At 50.0% G+C, this 24,675-nt stretch overlaps 1 protein-coding gene and 1 long non-coding RNA gene across 4 annotated transcripts in view; one reads left to right on the top strand and one right to left on the bottom strand.

The window, feature by feature from the left end:
* The window catches only part of LOC142589828 (neuronal-specific septin-3-like), a 101,764-nt gene that overhangs the window by 13,630 nt on the left and 63,459 nt on the right, over window positions 1-24,675 (top strand). Inside the window, exon 2 of one of the 3 annotated variants that reach the window (XM_075701420.1) lies at window positions 7,926-7,959. In XM_075701420.1, the coding sequence (XP_075557535.1) occupies window positions 7,926-7,959 (34 nt within the window). Of the gene's footprint in view, window positions 1-7,925; window positions 7,960-22,624; window positions 23,385-24,675 lie in introns of those variants that run through there. The other 2 variants (XM_075701422.1, XM_075701421.1) reach the window with 2 other exon arrangements.
* LOC142589830 (uncharacterized) overlaps window positions 1-24,675 on the bottom strand; it is a 94,884-nt gene that overhangs the window by 22,243 nt on the left and 47,966 nt on the right. The gene's annotated exons all lie outside the window — the stretch shown is intronic.

The following is a 24,675-nucleotide window of genomic DNA, read 5'->3' as shown; positions in this document are numbered from 1 at the left end:
ATCACCAGAGGGAACTCTGGCGCTGCGGTCGCTCAGCCACCACGTGGGAATTATGGGAAGTGCGTGGATTTGTGTCATCTTCGTGCGTGTGGCTTCATAGGAGTTTTGTGTGGGCTTTGTTTACTAAGCTTTATGTGTCCTGATCGTTCTATTTTGCGAAGGAATCCCTTTTTCTTCTAAGCGCGCGGACAATACACTGTACACATGCACAGCCGTCGCGAATCATCGCACTTATAGCGCAAATATATTTCAATTTATCAATTGGCCAAGCCGAAGCTTGATCAATGCCGTAGTTCACGGGGCAAAACCATGCGAACGTATCTACCATGCATACCCTTTCCAGTTGAACCACGCTTGCCCTGTAGGCGTGCGTGCGCGAGCTCACCGTGGCTTTCCTCCCCCTCCCTCTCTTTACCTTATCTTTCTATTCCCTCTTTCTCGTCCCCCCCCCAGAGTAGGGTAGCCAACCAGACGCATTTTTGGTTAACATACCTGCCTTCTCTCTTTATTTCCTCTTCCTCCTCCCGCAGATCCTAGCGCCAGAAATTTCTCCAGTGATTTCTGTAGGAAACTCGTGGACCTCACCATAGCCTCCGAGAGCGGGCGGCGCGCGCTGTCTGATCTCTGAGGCCATGACCTTACCACCCGCTCTACACTCTCCCCATTTTGGCCGCGCGCCCAGGGGCCGATAATCGACGCTTGCGTGGCGGTGATTATCGTGGCGAGGGCCTATTTCCCAGGAGCCTTTCCTTTACATTTTTAATGACTTTACATTTTAACGCTTCAAAATTGTCACGTGACGCCCCCCCCTTCTTTTATTATTATTCATCCACGGTAGTTTATCAACCTGCCGTCGTCGTCAGGCCATCCTACTCACCCGCAGCTTCTCCCTCTTCACACGGAAAACAAAACTTTGCCAAACACCAAAGCCACTGCGATTCCCTAATGGAAATGACCCGTGTGCCCTGTCTCATAATCCCATACGGTCATATACGTTTATATGGGAACGTATAATTTTCATACACAATACCATAGTATCATATATGATTATGGATACAGGGCATATGGGGCATACGGGTTTCTTTCAATAAGGTTTGAACTCGTCTCCCTGCAGCGATTCGCTATATATCAACACTGCTGCACTATAGCGCAGCTACGACGTTCGGCGATTTGTGCGGAAGCTTTGCACAGACTCCCGAGTGTAGTGACGTTGGTGCACATGTTTCGGAGTCCACAGCGGGCAATATATATATGCTTCAGTGGACCAATACGACGACGCTGCGAGCGTGGCATCGCAAAAGACGTTTTCGGCCAACTACAGACCCTTGAGAATGACGGCATCCGTGCGTGTATTTAGGAGGCCACCACGGGCAATAATACAGCGGAGCGCGGACGAGGTCGTCTGCGTTGCAAAGAACCTGTTTTCGAAAAGATGCCGCGGTGTGCACAACGGTATCATCTTCGATCCCCACCGTTAGCATCTTCATATTCCCCGATTTTTCCAAGCGTACTCCGGCCCCTTACTAGATTTACGTACATTTCCTGCCGGTACATTTGCTACGACTCGCCACTTCCGCAATATCCATGGTGCTCGTCTGCCGACTTGAACTTTGAACAGCAGGGCGGATTTCTATGGTGTGGACTTCCATTAGGTTCCGGGTGGCCCGGGATAAAAGACTTCCTGCCGCCGACGAGAAGCTAATATCTCGGAATTCAGTGACGTCACGTGGGGCTTCACTGACTTCAACCGCGATCGCACCTTGTGGCAGCTCCCATTGTGATTCTGGGTCGCCCGGGAGGAACGACTTCCGGCAACCTACAAGAGCACAACAATTTCTTCGGAATTCGGGGACGGCCTGTGATGTGACTTGGTGCCAGCCGACGCCCAGAAGGGGTATGCCAAAGTCATTTGAACGGCCGGCTTTCGCTCTTCGAGGAAATCTCCCCGCCCAAACAGAGATGCAAGCCTCACCTGGGGCAAGGGAACGACCTCCTCGCTGGAAAAGTGGCAGGAAAAGGAATGACCTTCTCATGGCGCTGAGCAGTGCTCCCGCATGGGTTGCAGAAAATAGTGCTAGCCTTTCCTCCTTCCCCACAAGAACCACTTCTCTCTCTCTCTCTCTCTCTCTCTCTCTCTCTCATGTGACTCGGCGACCAATCGGACAGGAGTCAGCGGCCTCTGTCACGTGACCCTAATGCGCCGACCGCCACCACCCAACAGAGTTCTGGCGACGTCTTCAATTGTAACATCATCGCCATGCACACTTTTACAGATCTCGTCTCAATATCTCAACCAGGGTTTGGGTACGGGCTATAGTTGGTAGATGATGATGATGATGAAAAACTTTATTTATCCCTCTTTAAAGGGAAGGGGGCAATGGAATAGAGGGTGGGGGGAGGAACTACTTGAAGTAGGCCTCCTTTATCCTCTCAGCCCACTCCAGGATGGCCTCCTGAAGATCGGGCCTGGAGCTGCGCAAGGCAGCCTCCCACTGCTCCTCACTAGATATTAATTGCTTGAGGAAAGGGGGAAGGGGGTGCTCAGGGCACCCCCACATGATATGGTTTAAGTCTGCTCTGGGAGATACACAGAATTTACAAGAGTTGGTAGATCTCACTCATGTTGTAAACAAATATCGTTCCAAGCTCTTTGCTCGAACGACATAGCTGCAAACGGCGTGACGTTTCGCGTGCGCCTCAATTCCGCGAGCGCCTGCACTCCGTCAACCGTGCAGCGTCCCGCGGAAGCGAGGTTCTCTTGTGTAAACAGCCAGATACACGTGGCGGCCCGGCGACCACGGCGCGAAGACGAAGCAGCTGAGCGTGCACACGACGGGAAAGCTGCACCCTTCTGTATTCCTTCTCTGGGGCGCTCCCCGCATGCGCGCGGACAACGGATCTGCGGCGAGAAGAGAGCCCGGGCTTGAGAGGGTCGACGTGCCCGCGGGTACACACGCCATTGTCGTGCGCGACGCGAACCGAACCGAACCGGCAGTGTTGTCAAACGTCACCAGACTATACCGGAAAGCGGGCTGCAATGTCCGAAGAGTGTTCGCGATTCGGCAGTGATAATAAGAATGGAAAAAAGATGAAATAATGGCAACTACAGTGGCAGTGATCTGGTCAGCTCGGTGCAAACGGCGAGTACATAACGCGCCAAAAAAAGGAACTCGAAACTGCGCTTCACGCTTCATTTGGCATTTGAAACACCGTAACTTTATTTCTATCGTTTCTGTTGGTCGCATTTCGCTGAAATCTAAGCACTTTCCTAGCACCCCTAACGCCTAAAGTGCCTCTGTGTGTGCGTGTGTGGTAGTCTACTTAAATTTGAAGCAAAAAAGAACGTTCGCAGACAAACAACACAGGGGAGAGGTGTTGCATGAATTCAGGGGGTAGTTTAATTTCAGAAAACACAATTGTTATTTAGTTGCAAAAGTATTAAATTAAATAAAACACCACTAAAGAGCATAATTCGCTGTATCCGATGGCCCATTGCATCAGAATTCGCTACAACGAGCTACAACGGCACCAAGCCGCTGTTAATACTGACAAGTCGTGGCTATCGCGCCTGCCGCGGAGTTCTCTCTTCCGGGCCTTTTCATTCCAGGGCCCCTCACAGGCCGACAACCGAGGCAAACGCATGCCTTTCAGCTCTTCTGCGCGTAAGTCACGCGCGGTATTCCGCGGCACAGATATATAGCGGCACGCCGGCACTGCTGTATATGCAAATCAGCGCGCCACATCGCACGTGTCTTTTTTCCAACGTCCAGGAGCCCCGCACGTCTATGTATATACAGCAGCAACAACAGCAGCATGCAACTCGGCGAAGACTCTGCGGACGTGTGTCCAGCTGGCGCAGTGATCCCCGAATAAAAAGGATGAACGAACCCTTCGGAATGCGGTCGCTCGCTGCCTTTATGCATGCGATATGCGGCTTGCATACGCAGCACGCACGCAACGGCTATGCAGCTCGGGCTGATGCAGGCCAAGCCGTCGAGTTCGAGCTGCTATAGCTCACCGCTCGAATGTTTACGAAACAGCGTACACGTGATGTACGGGGAAGTGAAGGGAAGGTAAGATGGCTTCTCTCGTCGCCACCCCCCCCCCCCTACCCCAGCTTTTCTTTTCCTCCTCTCGTTTTCTTTTTCTTCCCACAGATGGCGTGCGCGCCTGTCCGTCGGTGTTCTTTATTGCTGCTGCTGTTCGCGAGCAGACGAGACTCTTCTGTCGGAGCAGAAGTGCGTGTAAACAATTGAGTCGACAGCCTTCCTGCGTCTCGCTCTAGTCCAAAGCTGCCGTGCGCAAGTACTCGTGTTTTGTAACCGCAGTTCCTCGATCGAACAGCCTAAGCGCCCAGCGTTGTTTCAACGTTTCCCGCAAAATTAATAGGGAGTTTTAGCTCGTTCGTAAACGTGCACGCTTAGGGAGTAGCGGAACACCGGAAACTTCAATATAGTGCCTGCGTGCTCTCCCTCTTCACCGAGAGGGAGCGAGGAGAGCATTCAGGCACCTTACAGCAGCAGCACAGGTAGCGGCACCTTGTGACACTTTAGGACAATGACGGGATAGTTTTCGTTTCACACGTGACCGTTGTCATCAATAGAATAAAACAAAAGACACTGTATGTAATAGGTGGTGTCCAAATTCACTTAGCGGTGACGCCCTCTGGGAAAGACAGATGCAGATTTTAAAGGCTATGCTTTTGCTGGTTGCATGCGGCGGAAGCGTTATTGGGAGGCAGAAATACGTCATGTATAGACGTCAGGGTTTGGACACCACTTATTACAATTATATGGACAATCCAGCCGCATTTCTGTCGTCCGCGTCGCCGTGAGGTACCATAAAAAATTCAAGGACGGTACAATTGTAGCCGCGCGCCATATGCTATATGTTCGAGTGAAGGCGTGCGAGAGTGAGCTGGCGACCGCGGCTCAATCTCCCGTACGCAAGGGAGGAAAGCGGGGAGGAAGCGCGCCGCCTTCCGTCGCGCGCAAGGCTTCGGCGGCGGGGCTTCCTACTCCGGGCGGCCACGCGCGCCCGACGGGTTGTTGTATATTGAAAGCCATCTGCTACGGCTACTGAGTCCACGCTGCGCCCTGTTTTCGCGGCTTGGTTCATGTTGGATGCGGCCGACAGCACGAACGTCAATTCGCTCGCCCCTGCTGCCGCGTTTCCTCACTGCAGCGTTTTGACAGCGAGCTTCCGCGGACATCGAGTGAGATATGTTCACGTTTGCTTGTGCGCGCGTGACACCATGCTTGTTAATTTAGTTAGTGTGTCTACGTTTACAAGTTGACACGGCCGATAAAACTGCTATCCTTACTTCGTATAGCTGTCCACTAATTTTCTATCGCAATCGATACTTCGCCTTTCGGGCAAAACTGCGACTTTTTGGTTAGGTCGCCGTCACGAAACATTGCTGGTCATTGCAGTAATAGATGTCTGGATGCCCTTGTTAAAATCAGTGCCACGATATGGCGCCACCAGGTCGGCTGCTTACCTCATTACGTAGACAATGCGCACACGGACCAATGGCGAACCCAAAGGAAAGGCCCTCACCCCCTCCCACCCCCCTAAAATGCCGGAACTTTTGTGATGACAGCTACCAAGCGTGCACCGGGTTTCCCCTCTTTTCTGTATATTTTGGTGAGGGACCCTGGAGGAGGCTGTCCTGGATCCGCCCCTGACACGGACAGGCTAAACATCTAAAGTGGCGTAGTGTTGTTATACGGACATGACGCAGGATCGCGGTCACACCCTCTATATTACAAAACTATCGCACTGTGCACCTTTGTGCAAAAAAGAGGTGAGGCGTGCAGACAGGACAAGAGTAGAGAAGTGGACGACACGAACGCCGCTTCTCTATACTCTTGTGTCCTGTCTGCACGCCTCACCTTTTTTTTTTTGCATAATGAATACTTACCAAGTAGCACAGCTTTCTGTCGTTCTAAGCTGTGCACCTTTGCTTTGTCCAATTATAAGGTTTCTCTACATCTTTATTGCTTTATTAAGTCCAGTCAATTTTCACAAATCACTACTACAGTTGTCTCACAAAACGCGATCGAATAAAGCAACAGTCCCCTACAATGTTCTGGCATCGAGCAATAAAAGCCCCATACTTGCTTTATCTTTCTGTCACGAAGTAAGTGCGCAATGCTGTCACGCGCACGGAAAGTACATTTACCGCCACTGGCGTTTATGCAAACAAGAATAAGAATCAATCTTGCTTGTAAAACATTTGAAGGTACACCAAAGAGCAAAACAAAATCAATTGAGACTGGATCAGTAAGTATCCTCAGAAGACTATATCAACATTTATCGTTTTAACGGGTAGATGTGGATTACTAGAGGGAAAAGTAAGGAGGCGAAACTTTTCCTTCTTGGATTTCACGTTACCACAGCGTCAGATCGTCAGTGTGATTTCAACGGCCTCAAATTGTTCCCGCGGTTTGGGGACCGTATTTGTGCAGAAAAAAAAAAGTGACCAAAAATTGCTAAACTGAGTCGGATTTGCTTAGAATGCAATAAAACGCTCATCTGCCGATAAGCAATCGACTACTCCCGAGAAACAGGTCCTGTCAAAGTGCGTGACGTCATGGGGAGCTGTAGTGCGAGAAATTCACGGTGGCGTCGCCACAAGTCCTTTCTCTTTGCGTCTCTTTAAGCTTACCAGGTATAGCCTCCAGATACTCACGCAAAGTCTGACACTTTATTCTTTTTTGGGGGGGGGGAGTTATTCTAGCGGAGTAATTTATCATGAAGCGTCGCTGAGCGTGCAGCCTCCATCATACTTAACCCGAACGAGCTTTAGGCGCCTTCTCCTGGGGAGGGTGCTGGCTATTACAGACCGGGGTGGCTTGAATGGTGCTAGCTTAATGCGTCTTTTTTCCAAAACCATCCCATGCTTGTTCGTTGCTGCTCGCGTTCGTTAAATTCAAGCCGCTATAGAGATGTGCCTTCAATATTCGGGTTGAATCTGACGGCGGCCCGTACATTTTTTAAGTATATGTAAATACACCCTTTAGCGACGCGCGGTCGACGGTAGACACGCGTACAGCTCGAGCGTAAACACGTGACTCAGCCCTTTCGAGTTCAAGGGACCCATCTTTGTCTTTCCACGAGCGCGGTATAAGGCGACGCCCACTTAAACATTCCGCGCGCGCGCGCTCGTTCCGCCGACGTCGCTCAAGCTCAGCCAACACCTCCTGTAGAGGTGTTGGGCTCAGCAGCCTTGGGAGAAACGCGAAGGCCTGACGTCACCTTCACGACTCGCGTATTGTGCCGCTTGCTTCTTGCGCGTCTCTGTACAGGGGCATCGCGGGCAGCAGCAGCGTTCGTCCGGCACTGTGTGCTGGATGCGGCCCTATATATATAAACGAAAAATACCTTACGTACGTAACCAATAATCAAGCAACGACGCTACGTGCGTATCGTGAATCCCGATGTTGGTTGCCAATACTCGGAAAGAACATTTCCCGTCGAAGAACGTGACACTCTTGTGTGTAGTGTGGCCAATTTTCAAATGTGACACCTTAATGCAGAGCGCGCGCGAGTCTTTTTTTTTTTTCTCTCTCTTCTCTCCGGCAAGCGTGCGATAATGGCCCGACTTTAGTGAAGACAACTTGTGGCTTGTGGCACGGTACTTTTCGACGAACTTGTGTCGCGCGTCGACACAAATTCAGCCGGTGCTTTCAACTACAACAGCACGGGCGAATCGAGAGCCGCACGTTAGAGTTTATCAATGGACCGCTCTGCATCCATATGCGACTTCACTAAAAAAAAATCAACTCAAGCAGGCGTTCCGTTTCATAGTGATTCCCGCTGCGTACTTTTAGTCTTACGTCCCATCTGTTCTTAGCGCTGGCTAATCACGATGCCTGCGTACAGACCAAACTAAACGTTCGCGTTTCACCATTCTCTTCCAGGGCGGCACGGTCCTGTCCCAGCATGTCCTGGAAGGTGAGTTCTGCACGCAAAGACCTCGGGGCTGTTAGTGACCCTCGTAAGAGTCACGCATCGCATTCACGTTGTCTCAACAGAAAGCCAATTGAATGCAACCGAAAAATCATTAGAAACACGACCGAATTTCAATAACTGATGTTGTAAGAGAACGACAGGGTCGATTGTCCTTGGCAGTCTTTAGCACTGCATACGCATCACCTGCTCGTCCTATTTAGAGCTATAGGCTCACGTCTGTTGCAGAATTCGCTATACCTTCCGCATGTAGGAAGGATGAGTTGAGAAACCTGAGCGAACGGCTCGCAACTATTAGTATAGTAACGAGTTCGTACGTGTACTCTAGAATCCCATATCTGTCACAAATAGTAACTATTACGTGAAGCGACAAATTGAAAATTAGTGAGAACCCCGAGCATGCGCAGGGCGTGCGTAGCTTTCACGCCTCGTTACCGCGAAGCTTTGAGGCGTCGTCCCATCTACCGCTTTCATTAAATATTTGAGAAGGCTTGACAAATGTACGTAATAGAAAGGCGCGGTGCAGTCGCTTCTCCTATTACAATAGCTATACGCTCCTAGGTACACTACGGTAGCCTTCGTTAAATACGACCATTTCCTCTTTCTTTCTCTCTCTCTTACTTCATGAAGTTACATGCAGCACTTACAGAGGTCGCTGCTGCGTATAACCCAAGATGTCGCCAAAACGCCAAACTTCGCTGCAACTTCTGCATATTGTTTGGATCGCACCGCTGGTACGATCTGTTGGGAACTCGGCGCTGACGCCCGTGGTTGTACCTGGGTCGCAAGCCCCAAGGGTAGCGTTGGCCTGGCGGCCTGGGGTACAACTGGAAGCATCCGAAGGTCCCGGCAAAGCATGAGTCGACTGGTAACAATGAAACAACTTGTTTATTTTAACATCGCAAAGAGTTGGCGGTCAGGTTTGACCGAAGTAGAGAGACGGGAGAGCACTTCACTCAACAGAAGAAATCGGAGCCCTCCTTTTGGCGTCCGGGGGCAGCTGTTTTTATACTCTCGCAGTTGAGGGCAAGAAGGAACCCCTCAAAAGACGAGCACGTGAATGTACAATGGGCTAATGGTGACGCACACTGTCGTAGCGATGCCGTAGCACCATGTCGAGCACGATCTCGTAGCACCCTGTCGTGGCGCTGCCGGCGGGCACAATGACTGTAATGAGAGGATGGTCCCTGCTTTGGCATCGCCTGTTTCGGGCACAATGACTGGAATGAGATCCCTGCTTTGGCATCGCCTGTTTCGGGCCCAATGACTGGAATGAGATCCCTGCTTTGGCATCGCCTGTTTCGGGCACAATGACTGAAATGCGAGGATGATCCCTAGGCGGTCGCATCGCCGCAGTCGCGCCTGGAAACACCTGGCGATGAGTGTTGCGGCGACGACGATCGGGCCAAAATGTCTGCCGCCCCGCCGCAGTCGCGCCGGCAAAACCACGTGTCGCAGGCGAAACGCAACAGACCGCCCCGCCGGGGGAAGGAGATCCCGATGGACAGGGGACTGCATCCGCTGTCCGGAGGGATGTCGCTCGATGATGCTCATAACCGAAGTCGGGCGTCCCTCGACGTTTCTTGAGCGCAGCGCACAGAGAAGGCCTCGTTCTCTTGTTCAGGTTCGCACGGGACACTGCAAAGTGACTTCGGGAGAGTTCACATTTTTGTTCTCGTTCCCGGCAAGCGTTAGAACTACGCTGAAACTCAACCGCTCAGTCAGCAAGCACGGCACAACCCTCACTAAACCCTGCCAGGCTCTTTCCCCTTTTTATACCACTGCCTAGTTCCTTACAGTAGTCTAGCATCACTCAGAACGCGTCCACAAATTGAAAAATTGCACTAGAAAGCATATCATCACTTTGAAACACTAAACAAAAGCAATATGTTAAAAAAAATCCTGCCTCAGGAAGAAAAACATCAGTAACAAACAATTTTGAGGCTGATTCCTACGTTAGGGGCTTCGACTTAAGCCATCGGCGTTACCGTTGAGACTCCCCTTTTTGTAACGCACCTCAAAGGAATATTGTTGTAAAGCGAGGCTCCAGCGCAGGAGGCGGCCATTTTTGGGAGAGATGGTCTGCAGCCATTGGAGAGGGCAGTGATCCGTCTCAATGATAAACCTTGAGCCGGCTAGATAGCATGACAATTTCTGAACGGCCCACACGAGACATGCACACTCTTTCTCGGTGGCGCTATACGCCTGCTCACGACTGGTCAGCTTACGACTAGCATACAGGACGGGGTGTTCTACTTCTCCATTTTCCCGTTGGCACAGTACAACGCCCATGCCTCGCTCACTAGCATCGCACTGAACAATGAACCCTTTTGTATAGTCTGGCGATCGTAGCACAGGCTGGCTTGTTAGGGCACTCTTTAGGGCGCTAAAAGCTCTTTCCTTTGTCTCGTCCCAGACGACTGTTTGAGGCTCTGTCTTTCTTAGAGCATCCGTCAGGGGAGCCGCGATATCAGAGTACCTAGGGATGTACCTCTGATAGTAGCCGGCGACACCTAAGAACGACCGAATATCGGTCTTTGTGCGCGGTTGCGGAAAGTCTCGCACAGCGGCCACTTTTATTTCAGAGGGGCGGCGACGACCCTGACCAATCACGTGACCGAGGTAGACAACCTCGGCCTGTGCTAACTGGCACTTAGGAGCCTTTACTGTCAAGCCTGCTTCACGCAGGCGAGTTAGCACTGCCCGCAAGTGTGTCATATGCTCAGACCAGGATGCGGAGAATATCGCTACGTCGTCTAGATACGGTAAAGCGAATTCTTGCTGTCCCCGCAACACTTTATCCATGAGACTTGAAAAACAGTATGGCGCGTTCTTCAAACCAAAACTCAACACTTTAGGACGGAATGTTCCCATTGGTGAAATGAACGCCGCATACCTACTAGCCTCTTCTGTAAGTGGAACCTGCCAATAACCCCTGACAAGATCTAGGGTGGAAATAAACTGAGCGCTACTAACTTTCTCAAGGCGCTCCTCGATGTTAGGGATCGGATAAATTTGATCCTTAGTGATGGAATTAAGCCTGCGGTAGTCGACGCAAGGACGAGGTTCCTTGCCCGGTACCTCAACTAAAATCAAAGGGGAGGTATAATCACTCTCACCTGCCTCAATAACACCGAGCTGTAGCATTTTCTTTACCTCAGCCTCCATAATATCGCTCTGGCGGGGTGACACCCGATATGCCTTGGATCGTACTGGCTCTGGGGAGGTAAGTTCAATATCATGAGTAAGTACAGAAGTCCTACCAGGCCTCTCAGAGAACAGACCTTGAAACTCTTGTAATAGCTGGTGTAGTTCGGTTTTCTGCTCGGGCGACAGCGGTGCTTTACTGATAAGGTCACTAATGACTTGACCGGTGTCTTCCCTGTTCGTCACTGAGCCTAGTCCTGGAAGCTCGACCGGAAGCTCTTCAGGAACGTTTACCATCATGCACACCACTGCTTCCCTTGGTCTATAAGGTTTGAGCAGATTACAGTGGTAAACTTGCTGTGCTTTCCGCTTTCCTGGCAGACTTACCACGTAGATAACGTCCGACAGATTCTGAACAATTCGTGCTGGGCCCTCCCACTGCACGTCTAGTTTGTTGTTTAGCGATGTGCGCAATATCATGACCTCATCGCCAACCTCAAAACGACGGGCCCTGGCTGTCCGATCATAATAAACCTTGGCCCTCTGCTGGGCCTTTGTCATTGCTTCACCTGACAACTCCTGTGCCCTTCTTAAGCGTTCGAGGAGCTTAAGTACGTACTCCACCACGACTGGGTCGTCGCCCCTACCTTCCCATGATTCTCGAAGCATGCGAAGCGGAGATCGAAGCGAGCGACCGTACACCAGTTCAGCTGGCGAAAACCCCGTAGCCGCATGCGGCGCGGTTCTTAAAGCAAACATCACCCCAGGCAGACACAGCTCCCAGTCAGTTCGATGTTCAAAACACAACGCTCTCAACACGCGCTTCATGACGGAGTGGAGCTTCTCAACGGAATTCGACTGTGGGTGGTACACTGAGCTGTGTAACAGCTTTACCCCACACCTTTCGAGAAAAGTTGTCGTCAAAGCGCTTGTAAACACTGTGCCCTGATCTGATTGGATTTCCGCAGGAAAACCAACTCGCGCAAATATGGACAGTAGTGCATTGACTATCTCAACTGAGCTGAGTTCTTTAAGCGGCACTGCTTCAGGGAACTTTGTCGCTGGGCAGATCACAGTCAAAATGTGTCTGTACCCCGTGGCTGTTACCGGCAGAGGTCCCACAGTATCAATAACGAGCCGTCTAAAAGGCTCCGTAATGATAGGTACCAATTTCAACGGCGCCCTCGATTTGTCCCCTGGTTTGCCCACCCGCTGACAAGTGTCACATGTCCTCACGAAATGGTCTGCGTCCCGAAAACACCCTGGCCAATAGTACTCTTGCAAGAGACGGTCCTTAGTTTTCTTAACTCCTAGGTGTCCGGACCACGAACCCCCATGTGACAAGCGCAACAGATCCTGACGATAGCATTGAGGCACGACCAGCTGATCGAACTCCACTCCTCGGCGGTCTAGATACTTCCGGTACAGGACTCCACCTCTTTCCACAAAACGCGCAGTTTTCCTGGCGATACCTTCTTTGACATTGCAGCGCACGTTTTCCAGGCTGCCATCCTTTTTTTGCTCGGCTATCAAAGCCGTCCGGCTGACTTTTAGCAACCTATCAAGTCCGTCTGACGTAGGCGCGATGAGCAAATCAGTAGATAGCTCTTCTAACTTTCCCGCGTCGGGCGTTTCCTCTCCAGTATCTGGCGCCTTTAACGTTACAGACTCAAGTTTATTCAGTTCGGGCGTGCTCGGAATATCAGCTTGCTGCGCCTCTGACCCTTTTTCGTTGTTTGATAACGTCGGCCCCGCAACTACCGCCTTTGCAGCGAGCTCCCGAACCTTCGATCTGGTTAAGGCCTGAACACTAGCTTCACCAAACAAAAGCCCCTTCTCGCGCAGGAGGTGATCGGACCTGTTTGAAAATAGGTACGGGTACTGGGGTGGCAGCATAGATGACACTGCCGCCTCCGTCTCAAGCGCTCCGAAAGGTCCTTCAATAAGCACTTTTGCTACTGGCAGACACACGCTATGAGCTTCCACGGCTTGCTTGATCCACGCGCACTCGCCCGTGAACATATGGGGTTCTACGTAAGATGGGTGAACTACATCCATCGTAGCTGCGGAATCGCGAAGCACTCGGCACTCTTTCCCGTTCACGAGGAGGTCTCGCATGTAAGGCTCGAGAAGCTTCATGTTCTCGTCAGTGCTGCCTATTGAAAAAAACACAACTTTTGGTGTTGTTTCCGGACACTGCGCCGAAAAGTGACCCGGCTTCTGGCACGTATAACAAACGCCCGCTCGCCTCATCTCGAACCGCTTTCTGCGTTTGGCTGCCGCCGTCTCTTTACGTCTGGTCGGACTGCTTTCACTCGCATCCGCACTACGCGTGTCCCCCTTTGCTCTCATGGGTGTGAACTTCGGCCTCTCGAACTTCGAGCCAAATTCACCCTTTTGACCGTCCTTAGCTCCGCGAGCCCGACGCGTCACAAACTCCTCGGCTAGCTCAGCGGCTTTAGCCACCGTACAAACGTCTGGCCTATCCAAGACCCAGTATCGCACGTTCTCCGGTAACCGACTATAAAACTGTTCTAGCCCGAAACGCTGCAGAACTTTATCGTGGTCACCAAACGCTTTCTCTTCTTTGAGCCACTCCTGCATGTTCGACATAAGCCTATACGCAAACTCTGTATATGACTCACTTCTGCCTTTCTCATTTTCCCGAAACTTCCGACGGAACGCCTCCGCAGACAGCCGGTACTTTTTTAGCAGACTCGATTTTACTTTGTCGAAATCCTCTGCTTCCTCTCTATCCAAGCGAGCGACTACGTCGGCCGCCTCGCCGGGTAACAAAGTGAGCAAGCGCTGTGGCCACGTTTCCCGAGAGAACCCCTGCTTCTCGCACGTTCGCTCAAAGTTAACCAGGAACAAACCAATGTCCTCTCCAAGCTTAAACGGCCGCATCAGGTCAGTCATTTTGAACAATACGCGTTCTCCTGCACCGTGTGCCTGACTTCCATTACGAGCGCGTTCCATCTCTACCTCAAGACGCTTCATTTCCAAAGCGTGTTGACGGTCACGCTCTTCTTTTTCTTTCTGCTCTTTAAGTTCGCGCTCCTGTTTCTCTTTTTGCTCTTTAAGTTCGCGCTCCTGTTTCTCTTTTTGCTCTTTAAGTTCGCGCTCCTGTCTTTTTGACCTCTCCTCAATAGTCTCAAGGCATTCCGACAGCTCGTCATCCTCAGCCTCTAACTCAAGAATAGCCTTTAGCAGTTCTGGTTTTCTGAGTTTGTCCGAGACATCCAGACCCAACTCTCTTGCAAGCTCCAACAATTTCGGTTTGCGCAACGACTTCAAATCCATGGCTGCTCTGAATGCTGCTTTCTCTACTGCTTACTATTGTCTTGCCGCAAACTAACCCGGCAGCAACGACAACCACAATTACCAGCTCTGTTTCTAACACTAACAAAAGCCTGGCAAAGCTCAGAAGAAGAAAGTCCCGCACTCACCAAACCTCGCAGTCAAGAGTTCAGCGCAGTCGTTCCGCTGCAGGCAACCAGTCGTCACACAGGGCTCGTTGCACTGCTCCCGGATCGTCGATGAGCTGCTCAGCATACAGTCAACTGCATCTCTTTGCTGCTGGCCTCCGTTGTCGCGATCTCACCGCTGGCAGACAGTTGTTTGAAGTCGGAGGCGATCTCACCGCTGGCAACCAGATGTTTGGATCGCACCGCTGGTACGATCTGTTGGGAACTCGGCGCTGACGCCCGTGGTTGTACCTGGGTCGCAAGCCCCAAGGGTAGCGTTGGCCTGGCGGCCTGGGGTACAACTGGAAGCATCCGAAGGTCCCGGCAAAGCATGAGTCGACTGGTAACAATGAAACAACTTGTTTATTTTAACATCGCAAAGAGTTGGCGGTCAGGTTTGACCGAAGTAGAGAGACGGGAGAGCACTTCACTCAACAGAAGAAATCGGAGCCCTCCTTTTGGCGTCCGGGGGCAGCTGTTTTTATACTCTCGCAGTTGAGGGCAAGAAGGAACCCCTCAAAAGACGAGCACGTGAATGTACAATGGGCTAATGGTGACGCACACTGTCGTAGCGATGCCGTAGCACCATGTCGAGCACGATCTCGTAGCACCCTGTCGTGGCGCTGCCGGTCGGACACAATGACTGTAATGAGAGGATGGTCCCTGCTTTGGCATCGCCTGTTTCGGGCACAATGACTGGAATGAGATCCCTGCTTTGGCATCGCCTGTTTCGGGCCCAATGACTGGAATGAGATCCCTGCTTTGGCATCGCCTGTTTCGGGCACAATGACTGAAATGCGAGGATGATCCCTAGGCGGTCGCATCGCCGCAGTCGCGCCTGGAAACACCTGGCGATGAGTGTTGCGGCGACGACGATCGGGCCAAAATGTCTGCCGCCCCGCCGCAGTCGCGCCGGCAAAACCACGTGTCGCAGGCGAAACGCAACAATATAAATTACGGCGCAGTTTAGAAGTTACTGCGGAATAATGTGAAAACGCTGACCGTCGTGACGGCTGCTATGATAACTGTTCAACCATCGGCTGCAGCCCATGCTCAATCACAAAAAAAGAAAAGGAAAAGCCGTTATCGTTCAATTTTCATTTGGTTTTCACCACAGCAGGTGCCGTAGTGTTGATCGACGCGAGTACGCCGTACACATATTCAATGCTGGCATTCAATGGTTCTCGTTTTACTGACAGCGAAACCAGTCCGAGCATCACAATGTGATGTGGTCTTACCGTTGTATGTGTATAGGGAACAGGAAAACGGTTGTACGGCTGTAGTTTTCAAATCTGCCTGTAAATGACTTTACCAAGACGCTTACTGGAATGAATCAATCATACCCATCAAATCAAAGCTTAAGCCTATAGCGATTCGGAGCAGCCGCACACTAGAAACTGCTTATTGGAGCGTATCCATCAGGATTTCCTAAACGCGACCACCCACCCTCCATCGTTTATGTACCTTAAGCGGCCGGCTCGCGTGAGAAGGACCGGAAGAAGAAACAAAAACAATCTTCAGTCCGTCTTCTTCTTGGGGTCAACAAACCGCGGCGGCTCGTCGTCTGCATCGGCGTGCTGCGGGGCAGGTGCGAAGAAGCACGAAGGCGCGAAGTCCGTCTGCTCGGGGGGCCCCTCCCCAACGCCGCGGCAAAGGAGACGCATCGTCTGCTGTGCGCCGCACAAAGCGAACAGGCACAAAGCGCGTTCGCTTGACACTGCCAGCAGAGCGCTGTCGTCTGCTTAGAACTGTACAGCGTTGCGACGTCTGGAACTAGGTGGCGCCAGTCTATCAGACTAGAGAGAATTAATCCACATTTCGCTTTGACCGGTGTATCGTAATGATTCAGGTGAACGGTACATTATTTAAAGAAAGAAAAAAGAAACGCTTGCAGCCTATGGGGCTCATCTAATCGTCATAAGTTGGCACCGCAAAAGGTGCAAACTTTTTTATGAGTGTCGAGTGTGGGCACAAGCACAAACTGTACACGGTTTGAAGTATTGTTATGATATTAAGGAGCCATAGCTTAGCAATGTCTTTTAGAATGTTTGCGTGTACATCATGTGGACGTCGTCTGCGACGAGCGAAAGAAGAACAACGGTGATGAAATATTTAACGGTGTTATTGGCGAGATGGCTCGAGCATACCCGTCACTTCACGAGGTATAGTTTATCTGGCCAGCAGAGAAGTGTGCCCAGCAAAAGCTTGCGAGTTGCTGTCATTCAAATTTGTGACGTAAATTTCGTCACTGGGCGTATCTTTCTGACGAGATAGCGGGGCTGCACTTCCGGCGTTTCTCGTGCGCTTGCTTTCGGTACGAGCTGAATACAATTAACAGCCAAGTTTCACCATATCTCAAACTGTGCGCGGATTTTAGAGTTTAAAAAAAAATGGGTTGGTGTTTAAAAACGATTGCCCCCCTTCCGCCATATAAACAATTGCCATAAATATCGTAGCTTAGAAGTTAATTAGCAAATTTTCGTTAATTAGACCCTTTTGGTGTTTTTTTTTCTAGCGTTTAATTAATGCCGCCCTCGTAATAGAATGTCTGCGTGAAAACACCACCTGCGCTGCTGCCACAGAATTTTTTAAAAAACCTGTTAACGATAAAAAAGCACCCTGTACACTACGAGAGTCGGCGAAATGCAGTGCCGCTTTTTGTAGACCACACAGTGTGTGCTCAAAAATGTTTGCGCGAGACAGGAAGCGTTTCTGCGACGTGTTTCCGGATTCTTGGAAATATTATTCAGTAACGGCCGAGTCAGAAGAGTCAGCAGCTAAATGCTCAAGTATTTTGTCATACGAAGGTAAACCTCAATGATGTTAAATTTGAACGACTAAACATGTACACTATGTAAAGAAGTCAGCTATTCACGCCTAGTGCTTTTATGGTAACAAATAGTTAGCGCCAGGTATGGAGAGATTCAACTTTTTTTTACAAAAGTTTCAACTAGTTCCCAAACTTAGCTACGATCTTCTGGGGAACTGGAAAATAAAACGTATAATCCGAAAATCGTATTATCCGAGGAAAGCTGCCAAAAAGTATGAAAATAGGAGTACGCGGTGACAAACTCAATAGCCGAGGTTCTTGTGACGTCGAGTGATAATGCAGCGCGGACGACGCACTTTTATGCGGCAACGTCCTAATAGATTGTTAGTTTGCGCTGAACTTTCTTCTTTTCAATGCCCGTAAAAAAGTCCTTGTGGAAGTTAAAGAAAAATAAAAGCGGCCGTTTCCTCACTCAAATGAACGTTTGCAATGAAGCCCCGAAAAGTGTCCATCGCTTTACCACCACAGGTAATGTCAATCAATCAATCAATCAATTTTGTTATTACATAAAAATAATATACATATAGAAGTATACAGAAGGAGGTCCCATAGTTAAAACTGAATTGGGACCTCCTGTTCATGGTTAACACAAAAGTTCATTTAGCAAGCAACAACAGCTCAGTTGGTTCAATTCCATTAATAATAAATAATGAGATACAATCTAAGTAGATGAGGTAATTTATAGACAATATAACGGCAGTAAGCAATATTTCGAAACTAGATAAAACGAAAATAAAAGAGGAAGAAAGAGAAAAAAAATTAAGTAAAAAAATTAATTACATGTTGGAGTACATAACAATGGCAGGTCTAAAGCTAAAATCGGATTATACAATGCATAGTGTCACTTACACATCACATAACAAAATTTTTGAGTTCATCATAAGATCGATGAGGTTTCAGGAGTTCTATTTAAATGGTAATGTATTCCATGATGATATGGCTGCAAAGTGAACTGTCTGTTTCCCATAATTAGTGCGCACTTTGGGCAGAATGAAGTTATTATGCAGCGCAAAACGAGTTCAGTTAGTGTTTGTTAAAGATGATATAGGAATTAGCGATAATGATATTTTGTCATTTATTATTTTGAAAAGAAGAGTGGCAAGGCTGTACTTGACATTATTATTATTAGTAGCATTATTGTTCAGTTTCTTAAATTTGAACTTTCAGTGTTTAAGTTCATTAGGTACGCACACCAGAAGGAGACGTCTGTCTATTCGATTACAAGAGCAACAGCTTACTAGCATCCCTGACGTGCTCACGCGCACACCAACACGCCAGCACGGTATCTCCCGCGGTGGCGATTTCTCCGCGCTGCTGGTGCAGAATCTGCACTGCTGCAGGCGTGTAACACGTTGTTCGTGGGTCGGTGAAATTTTATTTAGGCTAGTACACTGGAATATAAAACCACGAGTTTTAGAAATAACGGTTAACACGCACTTCTGCAGTCGTGTTATCCAATTTCAGGTGAAAAACCGATCGCGTTAACCGTGTGAAAATAGATTGCTCCTCACTGACCAAAAAAAGGAAGGACGTATTATCCGAAAAACGTATTATGCAGAATCGTGCCAAAGGTTCAAAGCTGGTTACGACATATATCGCAGTATTGCCCAATTACAATGTGTCTGAAAAGTTGTGTCGCGTCAGTGTTATTGTCGCAAAAAAATCTTAGCAGTACTGCAGGTTAACGGCCGCGTCGCTACCAACACTTTACACCAGCAATGAAGTAGAATAAATATTTAGGCCACTTCTGTAGTAGTTTTGCGTGCTATCTGGTTAGACACTGCGTCACCAGATGTCGCCACCAGCGTTGTTGCCGCATAAAGCCGCTGACGTGTATACGACCCTCCGGTAACCCGGTATTCGGCAAAATGGCATAACGCTCACGGACGCGCCGAAACTCTCCGTGCTGCACGTTTCTAGCGAGACACGAACAGAAGCTCATTTTTTCCTCCACCGTCCTCGACACACAGCGACGCCGAGCTCGCACGGATTCGGTCGAGCTCGCACGAAACGGCCCTCGCGCGCGGAGCGGCTCTCAAAAGGGCGCGAAAGGCGCACAAGCGCGCGCGTGGGGCGAGGTCCTCATCAGTCACGTCAGCGTTGAAAGCGCGCGCGAGATTTCCTCGGCGCAGCTGGCCCGGCATCGCTGTAGTGCAGTAGGTGCGAAAAGCGCGCCAACGCCCCCGTCCGCAGTCACCATTCGAATCGCGCGCAAATGTGCGAGGAAGAGGACTGCACAATGCTGCCAACTGTACGAGGACCGGCGAGGGGGCCACATTTAAGAACTCGGCACGCGTCCCTGCCCTCCGTGGAATCGGAGTTTCGTATGTGTCCCCTCAAAGGCGCGAGTTATAATCCCGTCCGTTGGAACATTTTGCTTCACCGCACTATTTTTTGTGTACCTCCAGAATCACGAAAAGACGCACGCCTGCAGGACGGATTGGGAACTTGCAATTCTTTGGTGAGTTTTGTCAAGTCTAATTACGCGTAACGTGGGCTTCATGCGAGAACTCTCTACAGGAACGTCAGATATGAGAACATCAATTATTCCGTGCACCACGCACCAGAAGAATACGGCAAGCATTGTGAAAAATGATAGAAACGAACCCGCTACATGAAGACATAGTGACACCAAGAGCGAACATCCCAGCCGTCAACTTTCCGACACGTTTGGCTGAAACACTTTGCACATGTCATTCGGACTTGCAGCACAGGTTCAATGAGAAGTGTTTCAGAGTGTATATTCGGACGTTTTAAATATAAGTACATTTATATCAGTGCTTTTGATGAGTTCTCTATGTTGGCATGCGCCCGTAAGAGGTATCTACGCGAAATTCTATTCTACGTACCATCGCGGACAATTTAACAAAATAATTCCAAAGTAGAGCACCTTTTGCAAGCAATATAACCCGACAGCAACGTTTCGCCCCGCTATACTTCTTCGGTCGCGAAGTGTGGTTAATAGGCCTCACTGATCGTGCAAGCTGAAACCACGCCGACATTATACGAATTGTCAAAAGCGGAATCGCAATGCTACCTCTACTTAGCCCTAACTCGTACGCGTTTTATTTGTCCACGACACTACGCACGCTCATTGAAACCGAGCGTTCTCGCGCTCATATATTTACAGCTGATGTCCAAATCCACGCCCCCTTGGGAGCTCCCTCTGGGTAACAAAATGCGAACTGAGGTGTCATTCTATATTGTCGAATTCCGTAATGGCGGCACTCGAACCAATCACAGAGGCCAGCCCACTGGGCGTGGGTGGGCTCGGTTCGGGTGGTCCAGCTGTGCGCCACCAGGTGGCGTCGCTAACCCGGCCACTCACGTTTACGCCTTCGGTAACCCGGTGCCAGGCGGAGGTCATTTCGTATACCGGAATACCGGACACGCCCTCACCAACTCGCCATTCTGTTGAATATCAATGTTTTACACCTATGCCGGTGTGCAAGCTCTTGGTAGTAGTATCATAATATACAGGAATAGCCGCTATTTTTCGTTGATCAGTGGAATTTACGCTCACTGAATGGTAACTGGCTCCTGCACGCCACAGGATTTTTTTAAAGTGCTTATTAAAATAACGACGCTTTTGTGGCAAAAAAAAAAAAAAAGAAAAGCGCGCGCGCACTCATGTCCTGCCCCTCTCTGGGTGTAATTTGTCTGATAACGCCTTTAAATATGTTGAGCCTTTGTGGATTGTAGCCTTATAATTTATGGCGTAATTTTGATACACAACGATAATCGTTATCAATGTCGCGTGCACTTCATTTTTTTAAAGCTCCACGCTTGGTACCAAATTGCTGTCAGATATAAAGTATTCTCGGGGGACTTCACTGCCGGTGATTTCGCGATGATAGGTTATTTATTAGACGAGAAAATAAAGTTCAAAGTTCAATTTTTGAATTTCGCGCCTATACCCGAGGACCGATACGTCACTGTGACGTCAGGGATTTCAAGTTATTTTTCTTTTCGCATTTGCGACTTTGTGGGGGCTCTCAGTAATAGTTTCTGAAACTGTGCCCCTGCTATAAAACAGTCAAGTCCACCTGTACCAATAAATAATCAACTAAAGAATTAACGCCGTCAAAATTCATGAAGTCACGGCGTACCGGTGCGAGAAATTGAAGGCGCCGTCGTCACGCGTCATTCGTTTCTTGCGTCCTTTCTGACTTACCACGTGTCTTTTCGCGTTATGAGTGGCTGCTTTAGTATTATAGAAGTATAATTTACTAACGCAATTCAAATTAAATATAGCGCTGTACACCCGTTTCCTTGCTTTCAGGAACTCTACGAGTTCGTTACAACGTAAACTGACTGAGTGTTTTTAATGTCCCTTTACAGCAGATGCACTCAAGATTGATGACAATTACTGCATGTTACGTGAAAAAAGATCACACCCTAAAGGGCGTAATTTACGATGGCGTTAATGATGTTATTGATTTCCGGGTGCATTTCCTCGCTATAACGCCCTATTCCCAGTGCTTCAGTGTAAGCGTATATGACTGAATTGTCCGAAAGGATGATGACGATTTTCCCGCGCAGTTGCAGACCGTGAGGTGTTTCAGGAGTGTTTTAAGTTTTATTGAGTGACAACACAACACACATGAAATGTGTAAACTTTCTACAGGTATTGCAAAAATCAAATCTCTTCCGACAAACGAAAAGGGTGCTCAAAGTGCAGACATTAATCGGCAGAGCGTGCCGCGCCATTCTTCCTCGCTCGGCTACCACAAAAACTGAGTCCTCGTTTCAATCGCCTCCGAGATTACACACGTCCGCAATCTCAGAGGCCATGTCCTTTACGTTTTCCCTTCTTCGACTGCGTACGTCGCTTTAGTGATCCGGATGGCCTCCGAGCATGTGTGTGTAATGTTTTCACCATAACTTGTTTCTCTTATATCGCGGAGTCTAACCTGGACGCAATATTGTAGGCGTAGGCTATGGAGGCGAAAGCAGGCCCCAAGGCCAATATTTGAATAACGATGTCTACACCACCACCAACGACGACTATACAGGCCCGAATTGGTAGCTCAACTAGCGCCGCTTTGCCTCCCTCGGCCGTCGCGGTAACTAGGTCGTCGTTCCTCCTTTCATTTCTCCACAAGTACGACACCACCCATGCCGCAGCGCCACTCCGCACCGTAGCGGCGGCATCGGGAAACCAAGCCGGAGAGCGCCGCCCCAGGAGCAGCGGCGGGGCAACGCGGCAGCAGCGGCGTCAGCTACGCTACAACGACGCGACGCGACGGCGCTCGCTGCAGCATCGCCGCCGGCGCCCGTCCTCTCTTTTGTCCTCTCTCGTCCACCCTCTCGCCCCCGGCGAGCCCGACCACCGGTGTTCGCTTTCCCCGCAACACTCTGCGGAGAACCGATCGGCGGCGTACTCTCCCGTGTATTTGAATCGTTGGAAGCAAGCATCGGCTCCCCCCTCGACTCCTGCCTCGCCGACGCATCAAAGACAGCTCACTCCTGCAACGAACTTGCCCTCGCATCATCCCTCCATTTGAATCGGACGCGTGCGCGTCGTCTGTCAACCGCTCGACGAGCTCCGTCTGCAACTAGAGAGTACCTCTGCAACCGCATCGCTTGCGACAGAAGGACGGTACGGCGCGAGGATTATCGTGACGTTGCTTGGAGAAGTTGCGCTTACAGTACGTGTTATTGTGCGTGTCTCGGTGAGTAGTTGTCGAGCGCTTCGGCGAGCGTCGCGCGCACTCGATCATCGCCTCGTCGTCGACCAGAGAGGCTTCAAAACAAAACACACCGCGGCCCTGACGGAGCCGGGCACTCACTTCGTGACGCTGGGGAGCTTGGGATTATTCATCACGCGCAAGAGCTGCAGGCGTTCGCGTCCCTGGCACTTCCACGGCGAGTTGTTTTTTTGATCGTCGCAAGATCTGTACCTCCGCCGACGGTGCCACGAGAAGCTGTTGAGGCAATCTGATCGCCGTTGATTGTCAGCGCTGGTGAGTTTGAGCCGTCTTTGTTTCTCTCTTATCTACGAAAGCAGCGGATGCTTGACAGCTGTGTGTTGACATCCGCATCGCCGGCTCGGGATTATCGATCAGAAAATCGATTCCAGGTGCCTGCTTAGGTTTCGAATCGTCGGTTGTGGACGAACCCTGATATTTGGGCCAATGTATCGTACGTGACGTTGCGTACTTTGCGACAAATTTGAGCGATTCCCGAGGTGTTGGGGACTTGGAGAGGAGAGAGGCGTCAGCTGTGTATTGAGACGAAGCCGAACCGGCAGGCGCTCACATAGCGCAGTCTCGTCGGCGGGCCAATGGGATGGCGGCTCGGCAGTGACGTCATCACTACGGAGGGTCATTCATAGAGAGCGCGGGAGAGCATACACTGCAGGGGAAAATGTTAGTTGTTGTTGTTTTTTTTTATTTCCTACGAATATTGTGGTTTTGCACTTGCGCGAAAAAGGAAGTTGCAAGAATCAAAGTCGTGTGCCTTGCAAAACGATACGTCTATAGCTGTCTTGTTGTAAATAGGTGTATGAGGTCCCCAAACAACAGTTGATGAGCGCAATGACATCAGCCATTCGGGCTATCGAAGAAAAACAAAAAAAGCGGCGGTTGCATTATCACCTATCGCTTATGCACCTACGGCCGTTTAGTCAACGGGAAGAATAGGAATAAGCGCTAAAATAAACAACCTGTCCTGTCGTTTATCTGAAGTAAAAGAAGGAAACCGAACGCTCGTAACGAAAGGGCCACAACGTGGTTCAACTTCTTCCAGTCTCACTCGGGCAAAGAAATGAAGATCAAATCGCAGGGCTGTGTTTTGAGCACGCATTCTCGTAGCCTTATCCGATAGCAGTTGGCCCTTTTATTTATTCTCGACGACAGCAGTAAGGACACTTCTCCAGCTAAGAAACAATACGTAAGCCTCGCAATCTCCTTGGATTGGCAATAATTTCACTCACGAAACAAAGCAACCTACCGAGGAGAAAAGAGAGAAGCGGGCAGAAAAGACCAGGTCTGCGGGTTCCGCTTGACTGTGCAGACAGAACCCATTCAACGAGACACAACCCCTTCAGAAGCAACAGCGGCAATAATTCTCAGCCGGTCTGGGAAATCTCCAGACGCGCTGATTGTGTGAGGCTTAGCGCACATATACAGAAAGGGGGGGGGGGGGGTCATTTTTTCCGGTCGCCTGCTGGCTGGTATGCTGTTACCGCCGTTCGGAAAGAGGTTGAAAAACCCGTTCGGCTTCCGAATACGCGAGCGCGGGTGAACGACGGTG

Source organism: Dermacentor variabilis, chromosome 8, assembly GCF_050947875.1.
Source record: "Dermacentor variabilis isolate Ectoservices chromosome 8, ASM5094787v1, whole genome shotgun sequence".
Classification (NCBI taxonomy): Eukaryota; Metazoa; Arthropoda; class Arachnida; order Ixodida; family Ixodidae; genus Dermacentor; species Dermacentor variabilis.
The sequence above is the reverse complement of the archived record's forward strand: the minus strand, read 5'-3'. Positions and strand labels throughout refer to the sequence as shown.